At 34.4% G+C, this 27,854-nt stretch overlaps 1 protein-coding gene across 6 annotated transcripts in view; it reads right to left on the bottom strand.

Moving 5' to 3' along the window:
- Positions 1-2,780: 2,780 nt before the first annotated feature.
- trappc8 (trafficking protein particle complex subunit 8) overlaps positions 2,781-27,854 on the bottom strand; it is a 59,232-nt gene continuing 34,158 nt past the window's right edge. For 3 of the 6 annotated variants that reach the window (XM_066719605.1, XM_066719603.1, XM_066719601.1), the window contains 13 exons: positions 27,199-27,273; positions 26,681-26,810; positions 26,010-26,167; positions 25,125-25,570; positions 24,250-24,400; positions 23,687-23,783; positions 22,896-22,979; positions 22,742-22,800; positions 22,231-22,413; positions 22,002-22,103; positions 11,986-12,131; positions 5,399-5,488; positions 2,781-3,825 (listed from right to left, as the gene is read on the bottom strand). In XM_066719605.1, coding sequence (XP_066575702.1) covers positions 3,591-3,825; positions 5,399-5,488; positions 11,986-12,131; positions 22,002-22,103; positions 22,231-22,413; positions 22,742-22,800; positions 22,896-22,979; positions 23,687-23,783; positions 24,250-24,400; positions 25,125-25,570; positions 26,010-26,167; positions 26,681-26,810; positions 27,199-27,273 — 1,956 coding nt within the window. In that variant the 3' untranslated portion in view covers positions 2,781-3,590. The remainder of the gene's footprint in view (positions 3,826-5,398; positions 5,489-11,985; positions 12,132-22,001; positions 22,104-22,230; positions 22,414-22,741; positions 22,801-22,895; positions 22,980-23,686; positions 23,784-24,249; positions 24,401-25,124; positions 25,571-26,009; positions 26,168-26,680; positions 26,811-27,198; positions 27,274-27,854) is intronic. The other 3 variants (XM_066719604.1, XM_066719602.1, XM_066719606.1) reach the window with 1 other exon arrangement.

Genomic DNA, 27,854 nt, shown 5'->3' on the forward strand with positions numbered 1-27,854 from the left:
GAGAAACCACTTAAACATCTTAAAATACATAATTCTTAAATCTAGAACAAAAAGAGTTCTTGCCTTATAATACTGTCTTTAATATGTCATATAGTTCACAATTATCAGTCTGAATAATCTCCCTGATGGGTCTTAGAGAAATATAAAACATCTAATGATAAGGAGATATGTACCAAGTATTAGACATTATTTTAAAATAATCAGCATTAAAAAACAGTGTTATGATTCAGAATCTAATTTACCATTATGAATACAGATTGGGGCACTTCTCATATTTTACTTAATGGTCTACTATGTATTTCATAATACATATTAGTTAAATAAAGATCAAGTCTGACAATTGAAGTTTCACATCTCAGTAGGGGATGCCTCAGTCATAAGAGACGTTGTCATTTACTTACCCATTGTGAACTGTGGTCCTGTGCAGAGCAGGTTCCTTAATTTATTATTAACTGGGAATAACTACCTCAGGCCTCAAGAATGCAAAGTGAGTTGCTCCTTAAGAGTCTCCTTACATTGAACAATTAATAACTTTAACAATTCACACACCTGCAATATCTGATTTGCTTTTCATTACTTTACATTCAAGAAATAGAAACATGAAGTTGAAGATCAATAGATCAACCAAAAATACACATACACCTGCAATAATAATAACAAATTAGTACTGGTATGTAAGTTTACGTATTTACATTTAATGTAGAGAGAGACACAAAGTCTACAAAAAAATTGTTAAATAAAAACATTTTGAGGAAGAAACTAAACAAGTTTACATTCCACCCCCCCCACCCGAGAATATACTGTGCAAATATTGTGCATTCTGATATCAACTCTGTCCCTGCTGCTCATTGATTCATAAAACCTAAAGAGAGATTATAGATTCAGGTTTCCTTTTACAATGCATCTATTGAACAATAAACTTGAAAGACTTGATGTTTCTATCTGGGCAATAAGCCTGACCTTCTTGTGCTTACATTCTTTGAAGAATCAAGACAATTAATACAAGCCGAAAGTACACATACAGTTAAAAGAATAAAGTACAGAAAAGTGCATGTAGTATGATTAATATGGCCGCCAACCCATTTTCTATTGAACAGACATTAATTCGGTCTCAGAATTCAATAAGCTTCTGCACATTATCACATAATATTCTGATATCATTAAATGAGGTTGTGCTATGAAACCAAACATTAAGTGAACATCTTACAGAAAAATCTGTATTTATATCCTCATTGAAACCAGATGTTTCTTCCACTTCCATCAACTATTTGATAAAATAATCTCATACTAAGAGAGGAAGTCAAGACAAGACATGAATTTGTTAAAAAAATATTATTTTTTGGAATTACATCAATTCTGGTACATTATTGTCTGCTTCTTATATTTCCTTATTACGATAAATGTTAGGATACACTCTCTGGATGGATCAATAAATGTATCTGTAATCACCACATATTTTAATTTAAAGCTTTATACTGACCTACATCCAAAGGCACGGCTCAGATTCTTCTCAAGTATTATAACTCGAGAAATATAACCACATTCCATTTGAACATCCTGATAAGCTTTATAAATTCAATACAACATATTAGTCCCTTAACAAGTCTTCCGTTTGATCAGTAACCTGGAAAGTGAATTAAATTAAAGAAACAGGCAGCACCAGATATGAAATATTTCTAATTTACAAGCGTCTATGATGAAAGTGAAAGCGAAAGTGAAACACTGATGATAAACCTTGGATATTCAAATTTACTCTTAAAATACACCTTGCAGGTTTGACATGCTTTTTTTTTTTTTAATCTTAGCTATTATTTACAATTGCTGTTGGATGTTACAAAGCAGCTCATTCCCTTTTGTAGATTTGTTCTGCCTGTTTGTAACAATTATAAATGAAATTTGACATGCCCAAATATAGAAAGAGAAATACAGAGCTGTAAGTTAAAATTCTACTATAAACCATGCTGAATCAGGGTAAAACTTACCTTGAAGCTTGAGAGGCATGCAGTGGATGAGAAACTAACAATCTGCTGGATTTATCACTAAAGTATACATTTACAAAAGTATATAGCATTGCAATAGAACCTGGTCAAAATTTGCTAACATACACTTCTGAATACTGAATGGTCAAGTTTACACATACCTCAATCTGAGCGATCCCTACTGGCTTTGAGAAAATGGAAGTTATCTGTAGCCTTTTATTAGGTCATCCGTTATAAAGGAGGCATATCCGACCACTCCTCCATGCAGAATCTCTTTAGTTTCTCCAGGTTGTGTGGCTTATAATTGTACGCCCAAAATTAAACCAGTTCTTGTCCCTGCTTCACAGCGAGTATGTTCTTCTTCTAACATAAAAGTTTAACTTTTTTTGTTGGGCTAAGTACACTGCTGGTCTTGTTTTGGTGCACACATTGGCATATTACATAGAACAGATTGTGCATTGACTTGAAAATTGAATCCCTTCTGTTCGTAGAAACCAATAATTCAAATACAAGGACACTAAGTTGATTTATTAGGGAAGTCGCGTCTCACCAGTTAAAGCAGGTCACTTCTAAGAAAACCTGTTCAGCAGCATCTATAGTGTATTTTTAAAGAGGAGTTAGTTGTTTGTTTGGGGTCAGTATTCTTCCACAGTCATTTGGACCATCAGTCTGTACTGTAATCTGTAACACTGATTGCTAGGATTCTCAGACATGCAGAATAAAACTTGTATAATTAAACAAATGTAACTGATGCAGTGCAACCATGTGAATATTAGAAATGAATGGTAAAATATGCAAGTCTTCATGTTTTTGTTATGTTTTATTGTATTTACAGTAAATTTGTTATAAATATAATACATCATCTTCTGAAAAGCAGTCGTGTAGATACATTTAAATAACAGCTTAATCAAATGGTCAAGATACACAGTTAAGGAAATGATTTGTTTAAAGAACATTAAAATAATGTGCTTGTGAAAACAGCACAGCTTTCAGCAATGTATTGAGGTTGACTTTTTATCAAAGGCTGCAGTTGTTATATGACCCCACCCCACCCCCCTTTTAAAGCCTGATTTAGGATCACGATTTAAATAACTTGTAATTTTCGATTACAGGTTTTATGAAGAAGTAAAATATAATGCAACCAAATTGAACATTACTACTGTAGTTGCCTTTACTTGATAGAACTATGGATCACATGTAGCACAGAAGTGACCCACCACATCATTGGCCTGTTTTAGTGCAGTCAGACGCATCATGTTACCTTTAAACTCCAAGCAGCCACAAACAGAAAAAAAAAAAACTGTGGAAGACAAATTCATACAGACTAAAACTGTGCTGTCCACTCTCCCCCCAGGTGTAAATATTTGTAGTATCTGTTATAAAAAAAGACTAGTTACAAGCCAAGATGAAAGATATATATGCTGAAAGAAAAAAAAAAAAATTACATACACACTTAAAAGTCCATAATGCTTTGCAGTTGAGACGTAAAATAACTGTTTATTTAAGATCTTGCAATTGCAATCTATACAAGCACATCTTATGCAGGAATTTTTAAGAAGTACAAAACAGTTTGTTTCCAGTATTCGTCTGAGTTGAGATCCTAAGGTTAGTTCAGACACTATTGATTATGATCAATGCTGGCATAGAGTTCTGCTGGCTAGTTTCGCACATCGAACCTTGGTCTGTCAACTTCGCAAAAACCCGAGGTGTTCCCAGATTGTAGACCCCCGCATGGATGAAACAGGCTTTGAGTTGAAGCTTCTGAATTTCCTGAGCTTTAAGCTGGAGTTTGTACTGAGTCTTCCCAAGCCAAGTAAAAGAGCCATGGACTTCTAATGTTTCAGGGCTAAAAGACAAAGATACAGAGGGGGGGATTACAGATGTTTCATTCAGTAGTCCAATACAATTTATATCAATACATTTATCTTTGTATTTTTATAAGTAGATAAGTGCTTCATTGCTTAAATCTGAACCAGCCTTTACAGTTTATATACTAGGACCTCACTTCCCTTCCCCAGAAAGCTCTCTCTCTGTCTCCTACTCCTACTATTGCACCTTTTTATTTGGTCATGTCAGCTGCCAACTTATACATCAACCCTTGCAATGCTGGAAGTCACGTCTCCTTGAACCTACTTCTGTTTGGGTAACCAAAAAGACAGTACAAAGAGCTGTGACATACACAGGACACACAAGTGTGGCATTGCCCAACTTGTGATTGACACTGCCAAACACCTGCCAAGAATATTGTAAATGAGAGCCTGCTTCAGACATTAGACACTTTATCCTTCTTAATAATATAAAGCAGAACTCCAGAACAGGATCAAGCAAATAAACCTCAGCTAGTGTTTAAATTCATTTCATTAAATACTGTTCAATAATCATTTCAAGGTGTTATGGCCCTAGTGTGCGAATAGCAATGGTAGTCACTTTGTATTACATTATTATAACTATTCCTCACGTGGTTGAGAACATAATTGAGAGGTGGGAGATGAAGCTGAAGTATGGAAAAGATACAAAGGAAATGACCTGAAAGTATAATTATGACTAGATCTCACCAGGTTTGGAAGAAATGAGGGCTGCAAGATTTAACCAATACATCATTGTTTATATACTGTTACTAAACCCTCTTAAGCATTATTTGGTAATGTTATGTGCAGCTCCTGCGCATATTCCTACAATGCGCACATCGTTTAAAACCTTATTGTCTTGGCTACCAGCACATTTCATTCTCAAACACAATTGATTTATAGTTTCTGTGCCACCCGCCGTCATTCAAAGCATGGAGGGTAAACGCGCAGTCTGCTCTCGGGGTTTTCATTCAGACACAGATTCAGTCACAGATCACTAAGTTTCCATTTAATTTCTTTGCAAATAGGCTTTTGTGTTCAGAACAACCTAATGATTAATCCAGTATATTATTTGATGTTCTATCAAACACAGAGAAGTTCAGATCCAATTATGTAAAATCATTGTGAATTAGTACACTAAACAGTTTTCCATCTTGACATTTTGAGCTCTCGACAGGTGTGTGTTGCTTCTACCATAACGTGGATGGTCTTCTTTAGATCAGTAGACTGTCTGGTATTGCCATAAATGTCATAATTGTCAATAGTTTCTGAGATTTTGTATTCCTACTCAGACCAAGTATCCCCCCACCCCCCTGAGAGTCTCAGCTTTCATGGGATACCAAACGCCTGTCAAACAACACAGTGAAGAGTACACATGGGATTAAAGAGAAGCACACAGATTTGGTGCACCTTTAATGGTAAACCAGAGGGGTTTGTCAGCTTAAGGAGTTACATTTTGTTAACTATTATTTATTTTTTTATCTCCAATTGTTTATTTGTTCTATGTTTTAATTTTAGAGTATATCGAGACACTACACTGCGTAAATTAAAAAAAAAAAACACTTTCCTTACCTTGTGGCTTTATGACGCAAGTCAATTATGACATCAACTCCAGCCAATGAGCAGTTCGAAAGTGTGAGGGTTACAGGTACCATGCACAGACTGTAAGGAGATTAAAAGAGTGTTACTGATTCAGTTTTTATTCAGACATTTATTTATGACAGCTACAAAAAGCAGAAACTACAATGTTGTCATGAAAAGTTTTAATACTAATCTTATCATTTGTAAATTAATCTAAAAAAAAAGTATTCTATTGAACTTAACTAAATGTCCATAACATAATTTTTTTTTTTTTTTTTTTTACTTCCCACTGTCTAAATCTAAAATCTAAAATTTGAAATGGTCCAATTTACAAACTTATTACCATTTAATTTAACCCTTAATTAACCAGTGTGATGTATAGGTCACAAACCTATAACAGCCTTCCAAATTACTAATTAAGCAGGACTTCAAACATGACACACACATCATGCTGGGTTCCTAAGGGCTAACCTTTAATAAACAGGTTTTATTACCATTTACACAGAGAAAAAGTATGGAATACAACAAATAATCAGAAACATGAAACATCAAGGCACATTAGAGGAGATAACACCCCAGGTAAAACTGCATCGTGGACTGCAATACGAGTAATTTAATTAGGTGGAATTTCATTTGAAGCTTGGTTTAGAGACCTTGTTGAGAATGGATATAGGCTTTGCACAATATATTCCAAAAGAGTTTAAGATCTCATGAAAGGGTGCAGGCTGTATTCAATATACATCTAAACATTTATGCAATATTCACAAAAAATATTTTATATAGTAAGTCTTATTATAAGCAGCAAAATTAGTTCATAACATTTTGAAATACTTTGTGCTTTGTACCAAAAGGCCTACATTAACTGTAGACCATTGGAAATGTTATTAAAAAAAACAACAACTGTATAATATAACCAATGTTGTTTCACTCTATTACTCAAACACTGACTGGAGAAATGGAACAATCTGCAAAATTTCTTATGGGTCTATAGACCACTGTGACATCCAAACAGACTTGTCCAATATAATCCTATGATTAATAATATATAATAAATTCAATTGCAAGACCCAGATCTTGTAGAATATATAATGCCGGATATGAAAAACTGAACATCTTCAGTAATTAACTCTATTCAGTTCTTACTGGACATGATTACAGATCAACTAAACTTATCTACTGAATTTTGGGTACTCCTTAAAGCTTCATATACCCTCTTGTTGAAATTCCCTTTATAGCCAGTATATGTATTGTTTTTTGTGGTTTTGTTTTGTTTTTCCCTCTGGCATATGGAATATAGGTTTTAAATTCAAATTCAAATCAAATTCATACTTCTTTGCTATATTAGCCTCTTATAAGACTGTTTAAGATTCAGTTTATTTTGCCCACTGATTTAACATTAGATATTATTGTGAAAAAAATAAAAGGAAAGGAAAATGTTTACAATGAAACCCTCATTTAAACCTCAAATTTAAAAATACATATATTTTAATTTTAAATTTAGACACACCATACATTAATGCATTTTATTCTCTTATTCTCTTAACATTTTTTTATTTTTTTTTAAAGATGATTCCCATGTCATTGTTAAATTACAATTTGCACTGCCTCAAGAAACATTCAGTGAAAGGCTGAAAAGAAGTTGTAATTATACAGGCACGGAACAGGAACATATTTGTGGATTTTACAGCAGAACTTCAAAGCACTTATGACTAGAGTATGCATGCAGTAAGTACCTTTAAGCTACAAAACATATATACATAAGTTATATTATATATAAAGTATTATATGCAAGGGAGTTCTTACCGTAGCGATCATGTTTTCTTATTATAATAATAAAATCTGCTGAAAATAGATAACCCTTAAATCTACATAAAACCTAACAGAAAATGGGGAGGTGGAGGAATACAATACAACCAACCAACAAACAAACACATATACATATATATATATATATATATATATATATATGTGTGTGTGTGTGTGTGTGTGTGTGTGTGTGCGCGAGAGAGTGTCAGTGTCTTTAGTGTTCTAGAATAGCTTTGTTACAGTTATCTTTGTTTATTAAACTTATGTAGATCATGATAAAACATAATCAGCAGGAATTAACATACTGAGTACTAGTACGGTTTTAAACCCTTCCTCTAGGTATGCAGATTTGTGATTGTTTAGTTTTGGTTTTAAGAGCAATGTTACAATTTTGGTAAACAATATACCTATATTTGCTGGAGTTCAATGTTGGAATGCTTCTTTTCATGAATATGCATATTAATAATAATAATAATAATAATAATAATAATAATCTGACACCTAGGGGACACACATTCAACACAATCACATTGTACAATTACAAGGTAAATTACGTTAAAATATAATCGCTACTTTAATTAATCATATTCTGTATTTTAGCACAGAAAAGACTGTCCTCATACTTTTACCTGTGGGTGACAATATTAATTTGATCAGCCAGGTTCTATGACGTTTTCATTTTTATTCCAGGGATCCCATTAAATTCTTGATAAGCACTTCTGCGTCTTTTGCATTAGCTTTAAAGATTTAGCTCCAACTCATGTGAATTGTATTCATATTTTACATCAGTATTTTAATAGTATAACTTGGCAGGCCTCAACAAATTAGTCCAGACTCACTTGCATCCACTTGGTAAATCTGTGTGTTTTATAGAATAAACTTATGAAATATACTTCCTTAATAAAGTGGTTTTATGTAAATGAAATTTATATATGGGGGTGGGGGGTGGGGGTGAGGAGATAAATAACAGGTGTAGAAGCTCCGTTATGGTGTATTAGTTTATGGCAAGCAGTTTCATTTGAGCTTTCCTTTCAGAACGTATCTGAACTATGACTATGCCATGCACACTCAGGAAAGGCAAAGTGGCAGCACAGGCAAAGACCACTTTATCACACTGTCAAAAGAAAAAGCTTTAAGTACCCTGCAGTCTACTGTGAACTGGCACTATAAAAGGAATTAATTATATTGTATTATTAATCTATGCTCAGTACTTTTAAGGCTTCAGAGACAATGGTAATAATGAGGACCTGGCTGCAGCTCATCTACATTTATGCTGTTGGTCGAATTAGAACTAATGTCATTCAAAATATTGATTTCACAATTAAAATTGGTCAGGCCTTAACAGATCTATGTACAACTGAAATTCCATAATTATGTAATTTTTCTAATGTATATGTACCATTGGTATAAAATAATGTTATGTACAATTGTATGGTTTCAATGAAAGAAAGAAAATTAAATGAAAAACAGGACAGAATCACTGATGCACACATCGTGCATGATTTGTCTAGCCATCTACTCTGAAATTTATGACTTTGCAGCCTAGGATGCTAAATGACAACATTAGGTCACCATTTTGCATTGTAGAAAGAAAGTATTGGATGGTCCTAGATGTGAAGCCATGCAAAACACTGAAATCAGGGTACTGTTCTTGCACTGATAAAAATAAATTGCAAGAAAAAAAAAGAAAAGAATGCAGCACAAAATTAGTTTAGGCTATGGTCATTTATATTCTTCACTACAATACCAATGGCATTTGCTCCAAGGAACTGGACTATATTGCTCTACATACTTTCACAGTTACCATTGATCTTTGTCCCCAATTGAAAATAAGCTGTTGTACATATATAAACAGATTATACATGTACAGTTTTTATTTTTATTTACACATTAGGAATACTCTTGGGTATAGAAGAAAGAAGCATAAGTAAATTGTACAAGATGAGATAAATCGAAGGGGACAATAGAGGTATTCATATCCTTAAAAAATGAAAAAATGTGAAAAATGCACAATAGAAAGTTCAACAGACAAGAATCCTGAAATAAATGGGAAAGATAAGCAAAATTATAGCATAAGGTAATAGATGAGTATAATGCTATATTTAATCACTGCAGAATGTTGTTTGTTTATGCATTAGTCCCAGCTATTTTCACTTTGAAATATTTAAATTTTAACTAGTTGGCAAGAAGTGAATTTAAAGCTAACATGCTAACAATATATTCCTGTAAGGATGACTAGATGACAGATTTGTGGCACTGGCTTAAACAGCAGTAGCCTGTGGTCTTGACACGAGGGAGGTGGAAGCCAGAGGGAACTATCTCCTTACTTTTTTTTTTTTTAAGGCCACTTTCCAACCCAAGAAAACACTTGAAATGTCAGATGTATGTTACTATTGTAACATCGTTCGACCACTAACTACAAAGACAGGGAAACAAAGCTCTTTTACACTTTGCAGCAAATAAACGTTAATGTGTTTTTTAATTCTTGACACAAGATGAAAAAACACATTGTGATTCTGTTATAATGCAACTATCAAAATGTACTTTTTATGTAATGCAAAAGTTTTAGGGATGCTGTAAGTCTTTAACTATAAGAAGTGTAACTTTCAAAGAGTGTTTCTGTAGTAATTACACTAAATTTTCAGTGTGTGTGAAATACACTAGCCTCCATATTTATTTATACCGCAAATTAAGTGTCACTAAAAGTTGATTTAGCCACAGCAGGTCTTCACCAAGTGTTTTTCTATACAAATCAATTTAAACATAATGCATTGTATAACTATGAATCTTCTGCTGCATCGATCAGTAGTATTTCTTTCTAATTACCTGATGTTCAGATGTATTTATTACCCCCAAAATAAGTACTTTGTGAATCCTAAGCTGGCTTTGATAACATGGAGCACCGCCTGTAGCATTTTAATAGATTTATCAGCTTACTCAACCACTCCTCCAATGCAAAACCTCTATTGCTCCTCCAGGCTACATGACTTGTTCTCGTGGAATGGATTCTTAAAGTTGATATTAGGTATTGCACTGAGGTCTGGACACTGTGATGGTCAAATCAAGAATGTGTTTTTTGTTCTCTCAACTATTTAGTCCTGGAATTGAATGTATGCTTCTCATTGTCACTATGTTAGAAAGGTCTATTTGTGACCAAGCCTGACCTTCTAGAACGTTTTCAGGCTAAAATATACAGGTATATTTTGGAATACACCTGTCCCCCTTCTTACCAAGGGCACCAGAACTGGATGATGAATAACATCCCCAAAGCGTAACAAATATGCATGCATACTTCTCAGCGCATATTATGTTCTTCTCAACATAAGCTTCACTTTTCTTGCAGCAAAGACAACGAATACAAAGATGACATATGGACCAAAATTGTAATTACCAAGTCAACCCTTTCCCACGTTTATAATCAGAGAACAAAATCAGAATGCAGGTTACACGTCTAGCTTGCTTTGCATAATTTTCATGACTTCCCATTACGAGTGGAGGAATATAGACCTTCATTAAGGAACACAGAAGGCTTTATCATGTTGATCACACACACAGACCCAAAACATTCCAAGGTATCAATCTTGACTGATAAAAAGAAGTAGACAAAATTAGAAAAAATTAGAAGAGTACAGAAATAATACAATGAGTCATTTAATTTAAAGATAGAAAAAAACTTTACTCATAGCCACATCAGTAGTAGTAACTAGATTACGCAGAGAAAAATATGAAATGGTAATTCTAAAAGTACTTTACTGTTTGACATATTTCGATCTTAAATTTTTAGAAAATGTATTCCAATGAAAGCAGTTCTCAAACCTTTGAAATTCTGATGCTTTAAACTTAACCATATTGCTGCTCGTCAATGAACTGGCTGTGTTCTTTAGGTCTGCGAGGCACAAATGAGAATACTCGTATTCACTCCCTCACAGTCAATGCCTCATAGTGTCACCAATTTGTTATCTTAGAAGTAGATAGCCAAGGGGTAATATTCCCATTGTTTTTTTTTTTTTTGAGAAATTTTACTATTTTCCTTTGGTCTGAAATAACTGGAATGGCTTTCCTCTTCCATTAAGATGATGAAAAGCTTGAAATTAAAAGTTGTCCACCTTACTGGCCCTGTATCAATCTCAGTAGGGCATCTTACCTGTACACAATGCAATACTACTGATACTAAGAGAGAAAAAAAAAAAAAAAAAAAGACTATACTGCTATACCAGTAAACCAGGTCTTTTCTTTGTTATATCTTGAAAATGTATAGAAAATCAGGTTTTTTTTTTTTAGTAGCAAGTGGGAATGCTAGCTCTGACAAATTATGAAAAATAATATGCTCTCATTTGCCATGAACCCCCCACCACTGCTCTCATTCACTGCTACTATCAACCCCCCAAAATAAATATGAAACAGACAAGCATGCCTATGTAATTTTCTATGGGAAACACAGATTTGAGCATATTTGTGCATTGTCTTCATTTCTGGTGTATTGCTATAAGAGGGATTGTGCTGTGAGCCAGATTGAATACAGATATAAAAAGACAAAGTAATAGATTAATCCAAATTAAGAGAGTGTTAAAATGCTGTGCAGTGAGTATGCTGGTGGGAATTTGAAGTTATGATGATTTTCTACCATGCAGTTTCTCAAAAGTAATGATAGATTTTTATTCATTTATTTATTTATTTTAAAGGGAAAATGCCAATACATATACACTGCTTCACGTAATCGTAACTTTTTGGGGGGGAAATAAATTACAGATAGAGATTCCTGAAACATTTACCTCTTCTGTAGAAATGGATGATCGTAGGACTCAGGGTAACGAAGGCTCGTCTTTATTAGATGAGACAGTTGCTCCATAGATGGTCTTGCTAGTGAAGGTGGCTGTTCAGGCCTGATAAACTTAAGCAACACCATCTCTTGAGCTTCCTGTGAACAAAGAATATGTGAGTTTAAATCAAACTAAAATAAGTGAATACTCCCAAAAGTTGATTCAAAATCTTTAAAACATTTTAAACGAAGTATAAGAGTTTTAAGAATTGTAATATACTAAAGCAATTCGATATAATGATAAAGGTTATTTTGAGTACATCAACAAGCTAGTGGTTTGTTTTTACACAGTCAAAATACAAGCACACTCTAATAAGATTGGTCCACTTAAATTGTATTGTGGAAGGCCATAATTCTGTCAATTATTATTTTAGACATTTAATTTGTGGTTTTCATTCATAAGCTGCAACCAAAGCATTGCAGTGCATTTTTAATTTAACCTCTCTAACCAGTTTGAGATGACAGCCTAGGTAAAAGGCAGCTATATTTGGAACTAAGGTTGATTTGATGCTTGACTCACTAAAAGCTCTCACGTGCAGGCTAACAAAAGCCACGAGAATAAACAGATTGATAAAATCTCTAGTTCATTTGAGAAGTTCCTCTGCCTTACATATTAATTAATATTCTCAGGACAGAGTTGCTATGCAACAGCCAAAAAGAAAAAAAATGCAGATTTAGTGACACTTCATCCATTGGTGTAGGGGAGAAAAATAAAGCATCACATTTTATTCCTATAAAATTATTTAAACCTCTATGTGGATTTTCACCAAATTCTAAAAATCCTATAGAAAGTTTAATAATTAAAGACTTCATAACTGTATCAGATGAACTGAATAAAAATGGTTTAATAAAACTGATTGGGTATGTAAACTAAATATTACATTAAAGATAGTCTCTGTTCATGACATATAAGAAATAATAGATTTAGTACATTTAGTATGCAGTCATGTACCTTATGTATTCTCATAATAGCAAAAAAAAAAAAAAAAAAAGGGCTCTTTAATTACATACACCACAACTAATCTCTCAATGCAGCACGTGCCATGGAGTCCCTTGTTCCTCCTCTCATTCCACACTCACATCAGTGCCAAACATGATGTGCCCAGCATAGGTAATCACCTCTGTTGCTTTCAGTCCTGTTTCTACCAGGTGTCTTTCCATCTCTAAGAAGCTTCCACAGCAAATATTCTCAAAATAAATGAGGTTTAAACTGTTTAATACTCAGTAATGTTATACAGTAGCTCATACAAGTCAAGTAGAGGTCATACAAGAGATATTTATATTTATTTAGAATCAACATTTTGCAGTTCTCTCATCACTATGTAATGTGGTTGAACACATACTGAATATTCATGACTATAAATTAACTGGCATTCAAACAGCATAAACAATTGATTCTTACTATTATTTACCTAACCACAATTATTCAAGATTACCTAAATCATAAATGTCTTAAAAAAATTATCACAAAAATACAATGTTTTACACATACATACCATTACAGTATCATTAATCTATAAAAGTGAAGTGATACGATCTAAATAGATGCGTTTCTTAGTGAGGCTGTGGAAGGTGGTAAGGCAGTGTGCAGTTCTAATGCTCAAGGGCAACTAAACTCACCCCTGTGGGGCGAGAAAGGAGAGAGCAAGCTGGGGCAGTCAAACACTTGAGGGGAGGCATGACTAATTCACCCACACAAAATGAACACAGAGGGTGAAAGGAGATTTGGGGAGAGACGAGACACTGGAGATAAGCAGGAGCAGCATGATAAAGGAAGTGGGTCTTCAATTCAACATGGGCAGCAAATAGAAAGTCAGAGCAGAGAATGAAGCTATCTCCATAGGCAGTGTCTGATAGCAGCTTACTGGCCTATTCAGCAGTGTGACTCATGGCATTCAAAACATTCAGCAGCAGAAATTAATAAAGTAATTCAAAAATAATAATAAAAAGTTGGCAGGTTATGAAATTAGCTAGCAGTGCCCATATGCAACAGCAAATATAATTCAGCATTTTGCACAGAAATTAGCATAGGTGCTTTTTTGTTTTGTTTTTGCGGTTCACGCTTTTGTTTGGCCAGGCTGCAAATATTGCTTTGTATTATGCATATTTCTGTTTTCAGAGGGCTAAATTACAGGCATTTTGTGCTGGGCTATGCGTAAAGGCATAAGAGCTGCAGTGGCTGAGAAAGCAGGTATAAGAATTAGTCACAATACGAGCTACTGGTGTATGTTAAAAGCCTACTCAATATAATTTCAAGAGGGGGTATGCTTTACTGATACTTCCGTGCAAATTGCTTAAATCAAAATATCCCTGTGTTGTTAATCCCTTCAGCATATAAAGCACAGCAGTACCAATTTAACTCTGTATCTGGCTTTTGCCAGCTCAGTCTTAATCAACTATAATAAAGAATATCTTCACTATCCGGTCAAGTTAATACTATAACACATCAATGAGGTTGAGGTGAGAAAACGGTGGGTGTTCTTACTTAACCACAAATTGTACGATTGCTGGAGTAATTGAAGCCACATTGTTAATTCAAAGGATGGATCTAAATCACTTAAATCTGACAAAATGCAACTAATTTTAGAATAAAACATTTTTTGGGATGCTCATGACAGGAGAGTAAAGAAGGAGAGTTTAAATATTATGTAGATTTATTTGGGGGTGCTTAGCACTCAACCACTAGAAAGAGACTGATAAAATATAGTTGTGTAGCAATGTGCTCAGAGTATGTATGTGTGTACAGGTGATATTCTAATGTGAAAAATTCTCAAAAACTTACTCCAAATGAAAACAATCACAGCTCCCCCAGGTGGTGAATAAAGTACATTTCACTCCAGTAAATCAAACACCAGGGTGGTTTAACATGTTCATTACAGAACTTTAATGTTAACATAAAGGAATACATTTTATAGTATGTTTTACTATACGAAGGTGAGTTTTATCGCCTCCTTAAACCATTTCTCGTGTAAAAATTAACAAGTACCCACAACTAGAATTAGCAGTTGGCAGGTGGCCCAAAGCTTGGATTTGTACTAGGCTTATGCTTTGTGAGAAGAGAAAAAGTTGTATTTTTGTCACTGTCCATGTTAAGGGATGACATCCTATGATGTTCTAAGGTCACTGTGTGGAAAACAAGGATGCAAGTTCCATGCACCAGGAGAATAGTCTACCATGAACACATGCAGATCCCTATGCACCGGTGCAGAATGTTCACTGAAAAAAGCGATTTTAACATTTTGGGATTGGTTGGAAAGATTTTCAAGACATAATGCAAGAGGAATAATAAAAGGCTATAGAAATGTAGTGAGTGCATGTGAGGTCAAAGGAGATTTAGGCTGCACGAGTACCAAGACGCAGGTACCACTCATTACTTCCCTACACTGACTGGGATAAAATGATCAATCCCCAGAGAAGACTGCATATCATCATGTATTATACATTACTACAGTTTACCAGTCCTCAAAAACATGTAACCAATTATTAAAAGGTTTTCCCTGTGTGTCATCATATCGTTGTGTGAATGAATTAGTCCTAGGACACTATTTGTGAATGCTCATGGTACTTAAAGTATTCAGAGAAGGCAAAATGTCACTAAACTGCTTTGTAGACTAGTTTATCTGTATTTAATAAGATAAACATTGGCTTCTGCTTGTTATGCAAACATGTCAGCACATTAGAGAATATAATATATCCCACAATTTCTCCAGAGTTGGCAGCTGGCAGATGACGCTAATTGAGATATTTCTATACTGCAATAAAACCAAAATTAAACTTAAAAACAATAAAAAATTCAAATCACTTTCACCCTAAGGTTATGATGGCAAATCTTACTAATAAAGTCTCCCAAACAATACAACCAATTTTATTCATATGTAGGTAAATAAATAATGTGGAATAACATTTGTAGAAAAATACAAGATATCCTACAATAGAGAAGTTCAATAACTTAAATGTATACATTAAATAAGAGCCGGTACAAAAAGGATTTTAATTTAACATACTTTCTTGTAAAATATGCATAAAAAAAACAAAAAACTTTGAAAATAGAGTGGACACCTTTGAACTATTATTTATTTCTTATTTCTTAAGAAATGCCCTTGTCCAGGGTGACTATTTAAGGCCATGCAATAGTAGCTGTATCTTTATCTATGTTTGGGTTAAAAGATTGAAGGGTATTATTTTATTGTGGATGTAGTTCAATAATAGGAAACCCTTCAGTGAACTGTATACTACATATTAAAACCAGCTTCAATCTATAGACAAACTGTTGGGAGGGCTGGAGCAACATAAACTAGCCAAGCATGTCTCTACATCACAAAGATATTAAATAGATATTTGCACTTTTGTAAACCCATTAAAATGTATTTTATAAAAAGATAAGAATAATTAAATGTATTACAGTTCCACATGGCATTTCATCTACAAGTTTGAAGTGAATCTGGAGACAGTCTGGTAGACCTCTTGTATGACTAAGTACGTTAGAGATGTGAATACAGAAATACAGTGCCCTAGTATAATAACTGCATCACCAAATTAATTCTGGTTCTAGCACTTGAAAGAAAATCAATCTGACTGGGATATTAATTGTTTCAGAATTTAGTCTCTGTTAATACAGCTCTGGAAAAAAATGAGACCACTGCAAATTTTTCTTAAATCACCATCTCTACATGTATGGCAGCCATTCCATTCCATTCATATTTTTATTTGGAATTTGGGAGAAAAGTTGTCAGTAGTTTAATCCACAAATGTCTTTACTAAAAGTATAGCCAGAGTAACAAGTGAATGATGAAAGATTTTTCCATGAGCCTTCCATGCGGATTTCATTTTGTCAGTCATTACTGGCCGATTGTAAACCTTATCAGGATGGAGGGCAGCTCGGGGGTGTAATTTTCTCCTGTGGTTTCAACTTTGATTTGTTGTTATATCACATAATTTGCTATTAAAAGAATTTCACGAGAGGAGGAGTACATCAGTGATGCAAAATGTGTATGCAGGGCAGAAAGGCCCATTAAACCATACAAGCAGATCATTAACCATAAACATCTTTATGTGATGCAACGTACAAGGCTACACACCAGCCAATTATTACTGAAATGCCATGAGCACAATCTACTAAAAGATAGTTCATGAGATTCTGGTCAATGCTGAAAATACATAATGCATCAATATAAGCGCAGATGGTGTTTGTTGGTCTTTCCTACGCATCCAATGAAGGCCATATCCCTTTAATCACTTGCACTCCTGTGACCAATGAATAAGAATACAAGGGTTTAAACAGTGCCAATGCTTGGGAGGCTTTTGATGCTGAAATTACTATATTAACTGCTGAACCTAAAAGGTACTGGGACAACCTCTACTATCAATACCTTGGAGGCTCTGTATGGAAACGCATCACTTGATGTGTTCAATTTTGATACAAGGATTCACAAAGAGAGTGCAGACAATGAGGCAAGAGTCAGAGACAAATATAACTTGGGTTGTTGAAAGGTTTATGGTCTTATCTGGAAAACTCATTTTCCCATCAAATAAAAACAATTTGGAATAAAATACATATTTGCAGATTAAGTATGCTGTGCTGTAGTAAATGTTTGTCACAACTGTTCATATTACTACTTTTGTCAAAGTTTGAACATCAGTCTTGAGCATTCAAAGGAAGTTAGCTGTATAGGTTTTCTGAGAAAGAAAAGGCAGACTTGTAGCAACTCTTGCAAATGCTTTTTTTTTTTTTTTAACTAATAATTGGGACTAAATAATTGTTAATATATTTTATATAGGCACAGTCTTAAAGAACAAAAGGAGACTGTTTAAATCCACCAAATTTACTTTAAAAGAAGAAAAAGTAGCCTAAATGACAAAGAAAATGTGTATGACATATCTCAGTTAAAATAGAATATATTTCACATTCTTATTTTAGATATTCCACTGTAACCATGTCAACATCAGGCTTTAAAGCAGTCATTATACAATACTCCGGAAACACTGGTAAAAAGGAAAGAGTATCTCAACAAGAAGAGGGAAGCAGATGAATACGACAATATTACAAGAGTGAAGACATTTATAGATAATTGTAGCTGTCACTAATATCTTCAATTTCAGCAAGATGCTGTTGATTAGTCAATCATTGTTTCATGATAGAAGTAAAATGGGTTTGAAATTCAAATTAATACATAATTATCTTACAGCAATCATATGTTGAAGTAAACATTAGAATTATACAGACAGAACACTAGTGTAAAATGCAGAAGTATACATATAAATTGAATTAAACAGAAATCCAATCTTGCTGCTATAAATATGATTATCTTTTCCATGCATCCCACGATACAAATATTGAAATGCCCTGCTCTCATTTCAGGTATTAGATCCACCACTGCTTTTCCATTAATTAAACCACAAGCGCTATGGTTCATGCTCCAGTGACTTCATATGGAGTTGGATTTGCAATTTGCTTAATACTCTAGTAAAATTATCAGGACAAGTTAACATGTATATCTCATATTTACTTAACGGTTCAAGTTGCTCCATGGTGCTTTGCACATAAAGCTACTGAACTGAAAAAGATTCTGACCAAGAAACCAGCTATTCTCTAATTTGATGCAAGTTACCCAAAATACAGCAATGTGAGATTTGGAAGGCCAGGTATATAGACCAGGTAATTTCCAAGGATATGACTTGAGTTTCTGGTGTGCTTCAAACTGTGATGCATATCAGGATAAAGACAAATAGTGAAATACAGACAGCACTGAATGCACAGCTAGAATGTCCTACAAAATAGCATCACATTCTTTGATGATTTATATAGCCCTTCATTTATTTTTATTGAAATAAATTAATGTATTATTGAATGTAATGCAACATAATAAACTTTCCAATGTATTTTTATATTTATTGTAAAACTAAAGTATTCAGTTTTGTAACTTCTAAAGTATCACCATGAATTTCTGAATTTCACCATGAACCTACATAATATTTGTCCTTGGGTTGAAATAAAGAAACTTTGTCAAAAACCTGGCATTACTGTTGAATACAAGATGTTGTGTCGACACATAACCAATAGGTAAAATATACAGTGGGGGAAAAAAGTATTTGATCCCCTGCTGATTTTGAACGTTTGCCCACTGACAAAGAAATTATCAGTCTATAATTTTAATGGTAGGTGTATTTTAACAGTGAGAGACAGAATAACAGCAAAAAAATCCAGAAAAACGCATTTCAAAAAAGTTATACATTGATTTGCATGTTAATGAGGGAAATAAGTATATATATACATATATACATATATACACATATATATACACACACACACACACACACACACACACCTTAAAATCGGAGTCTAACCTGCATTACGACCAGGGTTGGGGAGTAATGGAATACAAGTAGCGGCATTACGTTGTCAGATTACGGAATTCTGATGCTTGTATTTCCCTTACGTTACTCCTGTCAGACGAGTATTCTGATTACTGATACTCTTTTTAAAAAAGTAAGAGATTACCGATTACTTATACATAATTTACATAAAAGTGTACAAGTGTAAGAGAATCTGAAGGGGCCCGTGTGTAGTATTTTTGCACCATTGTTTTTATTTAAGGTCTCTGGCCAAAGAGCGGGTGATTCGGCACCATTCTACAACAAGCAGCAGAATGGAGCTGCTAGTCAGTGATATCCCAGCTAGTAACACACAGTTCACAACTGTTGCCGTTCTGGCAACATTATGTGTGAGCAGGGATTTAACTTGTGGAAGTACAGGCAATTGTTAAATTTAAGCAGTTCAAGTCCAGTGAATAGCCCGAAATAGTAAAAAGGTAAGCAGTAAACTGCGAGAGGTTAAAAAAAAAAAAAAAAAAAAAAAGTTAGGTTTTCAAAAACTGAAAAACAATGTACATTTCAGAGTATCTCTTTAAATACAGGCACTTAGACTGGGACTTCATTCTGATACATGGGTATCTACACTGATCAGCCATGACATTATGACCACCTGCCTTATATTGTGTAGGTCCCCCTTTTGCCACCAAAACAGCCCTGACCCATCGTGGCATGGACTCCACTAGACCTCTGAAGGTGTGCTGTGGTATCTGGCACCAAGACGTTAGCAGCAGATCCTTTAAGTCCTGTAAGTTGTGAGGTGGGGCCTCCATGGATCGGACTTGTTTGGCCAGCACATCTCACAGATGCTCAATTGGATTGAGATCTGGGGAATTTGGAGGCCAAGTCAACACCTTGAACTCATGATTCATAAGACCAGGCCACCTTCTTCCATTGCTCCGTGGTCCAGTTCTGATGCTCACGTGCCCATTGTAGGCACTTTTGGCAGTGGACAGGGGTCAGCATGGGCACCCTGACTGGTCTGCGGCTACGCAGCCCCATACGCAACAAACTGCGATGCACTGTGTGTTCTGACACCTTTCTATCAGAACCAGCATTAACTTTTTCAGCAATTTGAGCTACAGTAGCTCGTCTGTTGGACCCCGTCGGAAGATATAATCTCAAGTGCCGTATACCATTTTATTTTTTATTAGCAGCATGGAGTGAAATCCACATATAGAAACAATGACTGCTTACAGTTAATATCAGAGTGTATTAACACAGGACCGGTGCAGTGTCCTGACTAGTAAAAATAAACTGAAGAATAATAATCGGAGTGGTAGCAGCTGATTGTATTAATATTTTATGAACAACTGGACAGTGTTTCAGGGTGTCGTTTTGTGAATGGTGTGCAGGGACGATCCACAGAGACAGTCAGTATGAAGGCAAACATGATTTAGTTAACGTGTGCCCATTTACAAATTAAATTAATGAATAAATAAATACAGCAGATCTGGGTTTCCCTCTAAAACATTAAGGACTGGTTTAATAAATCCATCCATAAACGCCATGATTGAAACATGCACACTTTAGTTTGTAGCTGGATGATTAATAGTGAAACGTGTGTATTTTGTTTCAACTGTAATTTACCCTGGTTAAGGACGTCTGTTAAGTAAATTATAAATAATACGGCAAAAAGTATTGTTTGCAGTTACAAATCTTCAGAAAGAGTAATACATTAAGGGAGTCACACTGTGCAGTTTAAAATACATATATACTAGCGCAAATGATGACGATAATACATATTTGCTATTTAGTGTTTTTGTTGCACATGGAAACGTATTCTTATGGGGACATGCTTGTCTGAATATAATGTTGTCTATACACGTTTAGCTCTTCCTAATATCTCTTAACAGAAACGTGTATTTATTACACTGTTTACAACCATGTAAAGCATAAAGAATAAAACAGACAAAAGTCATTTCCACGTCAGGCTGTATCACTCATAGTGTTGTTCTCAAGTTTTTAAAACTAAACACAAACCAAACCCACAGGTCGCTCTACTCCTCCCATAAGAGGGACGGACTTCGCAACGGCCTGGTTATACAGAAAAAGCTCTGGGACGCGTCCGGCACGGCACGGCATGGACACTTAAGCCAGTGGAACTGAGGCATTAGATCTACCTTACAGCACTCAGACAAAGAACCTCACATGAGGTTCCACATTTGAAGTTCCTGTCCAAAAAACTATTTTTACCTTCATTACATTAATATTCATGTAATAATTAAATGCAATTAAGCATTAAAATATCCCCTTCCTTTGAGCTATGGGGATGAGGACCTAGTGCCATAGGTAATGCTCAAGTACTCAAGGTGGGATATGCTCTTTTTGCAGCAGAAACATCTGGTTTGGGCCGTACAAATGTATGGAAATTTGATTTCATACTTGTTAAGCTGCTGTGAACAATTGTCAGGGTGAACCTTTTTTATTTTATGCAGCTCTTTATCTGAAATGTTTACAAGCGTTCTTTGATATTTAGTGTGAAAACTTTCATTCTTTGGGTTTTAAAGTTTTTAAATAAAATGCTGCAAAGGATTTATAAATGAATAATGTTTAAACATTAGGATTGATTAGGAAAATAGGATTCTCAGAAAAAGGTACCTGCTTTTGTGACAAGGAACACACTTCATTTCCAATGGTCTGAAGAGCTACATGGAGTTGACCTTCTAAGATCAGTTGCTTGTTGTCTTCAACTACATATGCCTGTGAGAATAAAATAAAATGTATATATATTTTCCAATATATAAACATGAAAGATTAAATCACATTCTGACAAAAAAGGTTTAGACTCATTCATGCCGAAGCCTTGAATGCAAAGATTGGAACATACCTTCCAAAGCACAATGATATTGAGATCCACTTCATTGCAGTTGCGCACCACCTTTGTTACATCATTGCTCTGCCACCTTGATGACACGTGTGCAGGCTGCCCAGACAGCACAGTTTTCTTTGACTCTGTAGATTGGCAGCTTCGGAAGAAAAAGTCAGCACATGGAGTGGTAGCACTGATTATCTAACAAAGGATACAGAGAGCAAAGGATTAAGAACATATGTAAAAATAATAAGTCATAATAATATACAAGAACCCTAAGAAGGCGGGCGACTCGTGAGTATAATGATAGGGTAAACACTGTTATATAGTCGATGAAGTCATTGTGAATTTTGAATTATTATTTTTTTAATACAGGAATTTCATGTTTTATTGAAAACTTACAATTTATTTTTAAATAATGACAAAGCTCCTGTCACTGGTTTCAATGTTTAATAGAAACAGTAGGATTATCACTGCATTAAACAATGTGTCAAAAGACAAGTCATTATACAAAAGGGAAACATCTCACCTGTTCATTTCCTAAATTTATATCCGTAAATGTATACTTCCCTAAAGCACTTGAGGTAGCTGTGGAAAAAAAGGTAAAGATTTTGTATTAATAAAATTATATAAATCATCATGATTAATTCAAACCCATAAGACCTTTTTGTTTTGTAACCTACCTTCTTGACTTTTGCATTTTGTTGCTCTGAAGCACAGTTTTCCTCTTTCTCTGCTTGAAAGTTTTGCATCTGTTAAGACACATACTGTTGTGAAGTTTTCCCAAAATAAAAACACAATTAAAATATTTAAAGAAGATTATAACATACATTTAATAGAACAGCATTATATACATTCAAGATGAGACACCTCTTTCAAAAGGTTTAATAATTGCATAAAAATGTGCTATAAGAAAAGGCTGCACAGCATACACATTTAGAAGTAAATAATCTGAAAGCTAAAAAATGCTGATTGACATTAAACCATACTTTACACTGAGCTTTTAATTAAAGACGGGTTTACAACTGAAAATTGGGAAAGATCGGTTTTAGGCACTGGAAAAACTGCACTTGTTTCTTAAACAATAATAATTAGAGAATGTTTAATTTAGTGCCATCAATGCTAAATAATTGTGTAGCTTGAAATATCTGTAGTGGTTTGGAAATGCATGATGCCTTAGGAATATACAGATCAATACTGTAAAATGCTAAGTCCATTATTAACTATTTGAGCTTCAAGATCTGAAAAAGTGCCATTCAAGAACATGAAATGCAAGTAAAGGTAATTCAAGTTTAAACATTCAACATTTCTCCTATGAAAATAAAGCTTGCAATAACAAAGCATATTGTTCTCTATGCAGTTACTGTAAAATTTAAGCCGTCAAAAAAAAAAATGTATAAATAAATCACAATGCCTAAAAGTGAAGTATAAACTAGAATAAACTTTGAGCTGAGCTTAAAAATGGCCAACAAACCTTTATCTTCACAAGGATTTATACATTTCTGTAGCCTCCAATGTTTACTACTACTAGAAACCTGCACAATGTGAAACTCCCGGACACCTGCTTCATTCTGAAAAAAGCAGAGATGTAGTTAAACTTCCAGGAACACTCATTACAAAATAGTTACTACAATAAACTTCATTATTACCATATTCCATATATACACATGAAAGTGCTCAAGCAATTATCTGTGAAATTAGCATTTCTGAGGATCATCAGTCAAGACAAAGATGACAGTCAAATGATAATTACAAAAGCTATAGTGATCATCTTTCATTTTCACATCTCAAGGAATAAATCTTTAAATCTGCTTGGATCATTCAATCCTCGACCATTTAAGAGAGATTTAAGAATGACCAAAGCACTGACACCTTGCAGGATGAAAGTGTATTCACAATGTAGAAGAAATTCCTTGCTGCTTGCTCTTTAATCACTGAACATTACATTTCCTTGTATTAAAAAAGAAAGATGCTTGCTAAAAAGCACTATACATTAAAAAATATCTAAATAAAATAACATGAAATGAGGAAACTTACAGTGTTTATGTTTTCCACATCCACGAAAACAAGCATGTTGCCATTTCTTCCATCATCGTCATCCTGGAAAGTGTTGCTCCGACACACCGTAGCCCTCACACTGAGAGACCGGCTGGTGCAGATCACCGCTGTGTGCCGCAGAACTCTATGACTGAAGGTTCATAGAATAAAAAATAAAAAAGATTAAAAACATAAAAAAAAGATTACATTGCTCTTAGCTTTTTAGTATGCAAATTTGAGTCCTTGTATTGTACTGGTAAAGGACCATCACTCCCATTGAACTATTATCCCTGTAGTGCAGTTTACATGACAGTCAGTAAAAAGGCAAGTCATTTTGATGCTGACATGGTAATACTTTCAACTTCCAAGCTTTTGTTTCTTGGGGAAGGTTGTACCATTAAATTAGTTAAAGTGCCTGTCCACCCATTCCTTGATGTAAGCAACTTGGAATGTTCTCAAACTGGATTCCTTTTAGTTTTGCTTTCTCCTTATAGACTCATAACATTTAAATTACTTAGACTGAGGCAAGATTAACATGGTCAATACATATTTTACTTTGATCCTCTTCTAAAGAAATTCTACTGCTGGATTTGTACTTTGAATTGCAGCAATGTCAATCTTCTACAAACACTTCAAGTCTTTAATACTAAAGACATGACTGCATTTATGTTTTTTTTTTTTTTTTTTTTACTTTTATGCAAAGGTTACAGGTCCCTCAAAAGCCAAAGATTCAATGGCATGCTGGAACTGATAATCTGAGAATTCTGCTAATCTGTATATTAATGTGTGTAAATTAAGAGATAGTTAACAAGCCTCTCAAATGGGGTATTCAGGTCTTGAGTAATACATTGTTTTCAGATTTTTTTCCCACTCACCTCAGCTTAGAAGTACTCTCTGTGCTTTTGTAATAGAACAAGAAGTTGATTTCATGGACACCTTCTTTATCAGGTCCTCGCAGCCACATGGGCAGCTGAATGGAGGTTCCTGGCAGGAGCACAGAGTCTGGCAGCGGTATGTCCACTACTCCAAGGCCAGGGTTATCGCACCCCACCCCAAAGTCCACAGGAGACACTAGCGAAGTTGTTGCTGTGCACGCAGAACTAGAGTCCGAGACAACGGTCTTGTATGCGCTGCAGTTTTCGGATGCGGTTGGGCTCAGTGGCGTCAGTGGTGCGGAATGGCTTCCAAATGTAAAAAACTCTGGGTGCTTGCTCACAACCTTTAATGCATTTAGAGGGACCTTGCTTACATTCACAAATTCGACGTATGCTTTTCTTATCTCCCCACAAAGAAGTCCAGTAGGAAAATTTATAAAGAAAACCTAAAAAAAAAAAATTAGAATCAAAATTATTTCTACAAAGCAAAATGTGACTAATGATTGCTGATCATATTTTATTTTGCTGTGATGTTGTTATTTAAATTCAGTGTATGCAGTCTTCATATTAACATTTCACACTTGAGGATTATTTAATTTAGTACATTTACAGCACTTAATATAGTTCACCAGTGGTGTCTTCAATTAGTTGGAGACGACTGCTGGATGTGGATTTGGGATAGACAACCAGCTTTCAGCACATATTGCACTCCCTATGTTGTTTCTTGTTTTTAGATAGCTTTGAAATTTTGAAAGAGCACTAAACAATACAAAATAAAAACAGCAGCAAAGAGATTGTAGATTCTGAAGGCATCATTTGGAGGAATGTTTATTGATTTATTCAGGTTTTACTTTCTGGTTGGTGTTAATCACAAATGAACATCACCTCAAGTAATGGCATTGGCGGTGTAATGACTGGATCCAGACGGCGGTCAGGGCCATGCTTCACAGAGGTCTTCTCTTCTTTAGTGTTGTTCAGGCGAGGCCCTTGAATCTCCAAGTCTTGACGACCTCGAACTGACATCCCATTGCTAGTAAGATTTCCTGGAAAGGAAGAAAGAGTGAGACCTAAGAGAAATACAGACACCTTCTGACACTATATTAAAACGGAATTAACAGCTAATGGAAAAAAATTACAATGCTCAAATCGATCTTGCCATGTACTTGAGCTAAGGTATTCAGTTAACAGTATTTTCTAAACATGTAACCAACTGTGAGATTTAAGGTTTCTAGAATAATTAAACTTTAACTGAACAGTAGATCAACACTTGCATCAAGTATTTTACCTTTAAAGATGCAGAGTAATTATTTTCAGAAGACAAGCGATCACCCAAAACCCACTTAAAAATAGAACAATGTTAAAAAAAGATATTGGTCACTGTATTTTAATCATTTTCAAAAAGAAGAGAAACAAAGCGGTCAAGCACATCATTTTCTGAAGTCCCTAAGTTTAAATAACTTAAATAATAAAAAAAAAGAAAAATAGTTCAGCATGCATTTCTTCTTTAAATTAAAACTTTCTAGCTTAATGTGAAACAAACTGAATAAAATGCTCACCTTCTGTCTGTATCCCAGCAAAGCTGTCTATTCCATCTACCATATTAGGAGATGGGATAGTACCCAAGTTATAAACAACGCCTAGAATGTGCAGCTCTCCTGTTTGATGAGGGAAAAGTTTCAAGCGTGCCTGAGGAAATAGGTTAGGTAATTAAATGCCAAGGATTCAAGGTGTGTTTGTTTGTTTCTCAAAATAAAATACTTTAAGCTGTTTTAAATAGTTATGGCACAATTATGGCTAGTATTATTCATTGAATATCAGGAGTCAATTAAAAAAATAATAATAATAATAGTTTCCAAGTTTCTTGTGGTTCATGTATACATTATAATACTGAAATATTGAATACAAAAGCAATATTTAAATCAAAAGCATAGTAAACTTTATTCCAATTGTATACTGAATAGCTTATTTATTGAATGAGATTCCATCTCATGTGCATCACGTTATACCTTATTCTAACTTACGGTAAAAAAATGACTTGTTGATAACTAGCTAAAAATATGTATAAGAAACATACCACTTTTGTCTCTTCATGGCTCATGTTAAATTCTGGAATTACTTCGGTGCCAATTACATCATTTTTCACCATTGGCTGAAAAACAGAGAAAACAATGAAATCTCTTCTTAGTCTTAATACAAGTTATTTTTGCATTTTGAACATAACCAAATGAGTGGGATGGATGAGGAATTAATTTAGATCAGAAGGTACGGAGGGTTTGTAAGCTATTCCAACCTGATTATCTCTGAATTATGCCTCAAAGTCTGTGTCAGTGTGAAAGGAGAAAATAAGATCCCTCAGAAAAGAAAGGTTGGCAAATTGCAGCTTATGATTTGTTGCCACTGGCATCTCAACTTCTGTAAACAGGTGAACAAAAAGCATCCTGTATTACCAAGATTTGAACCGTTCTTTAAACGACAAAATATTTTGCAAGAAAGGTTCAATTCTAGGCGATGAGTTATAAAGTAAAAATAAAGTTTGTATAAAGTATAAAGTATAAATAAGTTTGTATAGGACATGAAATGCCAAGATATGAAAATGATTCACTTGCTTTATTGTTAGTGTCCTCTTCTAGAAAATTTGGAGAAACCATGAAAAGGCAGACAAAATGCATTAATATATAGTGAAAAGTGCAGAATTTAAACCTTGGGATACACAGTTTATATTCTACAAAA

The sequence above is a fragment of the Amia ocellicauda genome, chromosome 2 (assembly GCF_036373705.1).
Source record: "Amia ocellicauda isolate fAmiCal2 chromosome 2, fAmiCal2.hap1, whole genome shotgun sequence".
Classification (NCBI taxonomy): Eukaryota; Metazoa; Chordata; class Actinopteri; order Amiiformes; family Amiidae; genus Amia; species Amia ocellicauda.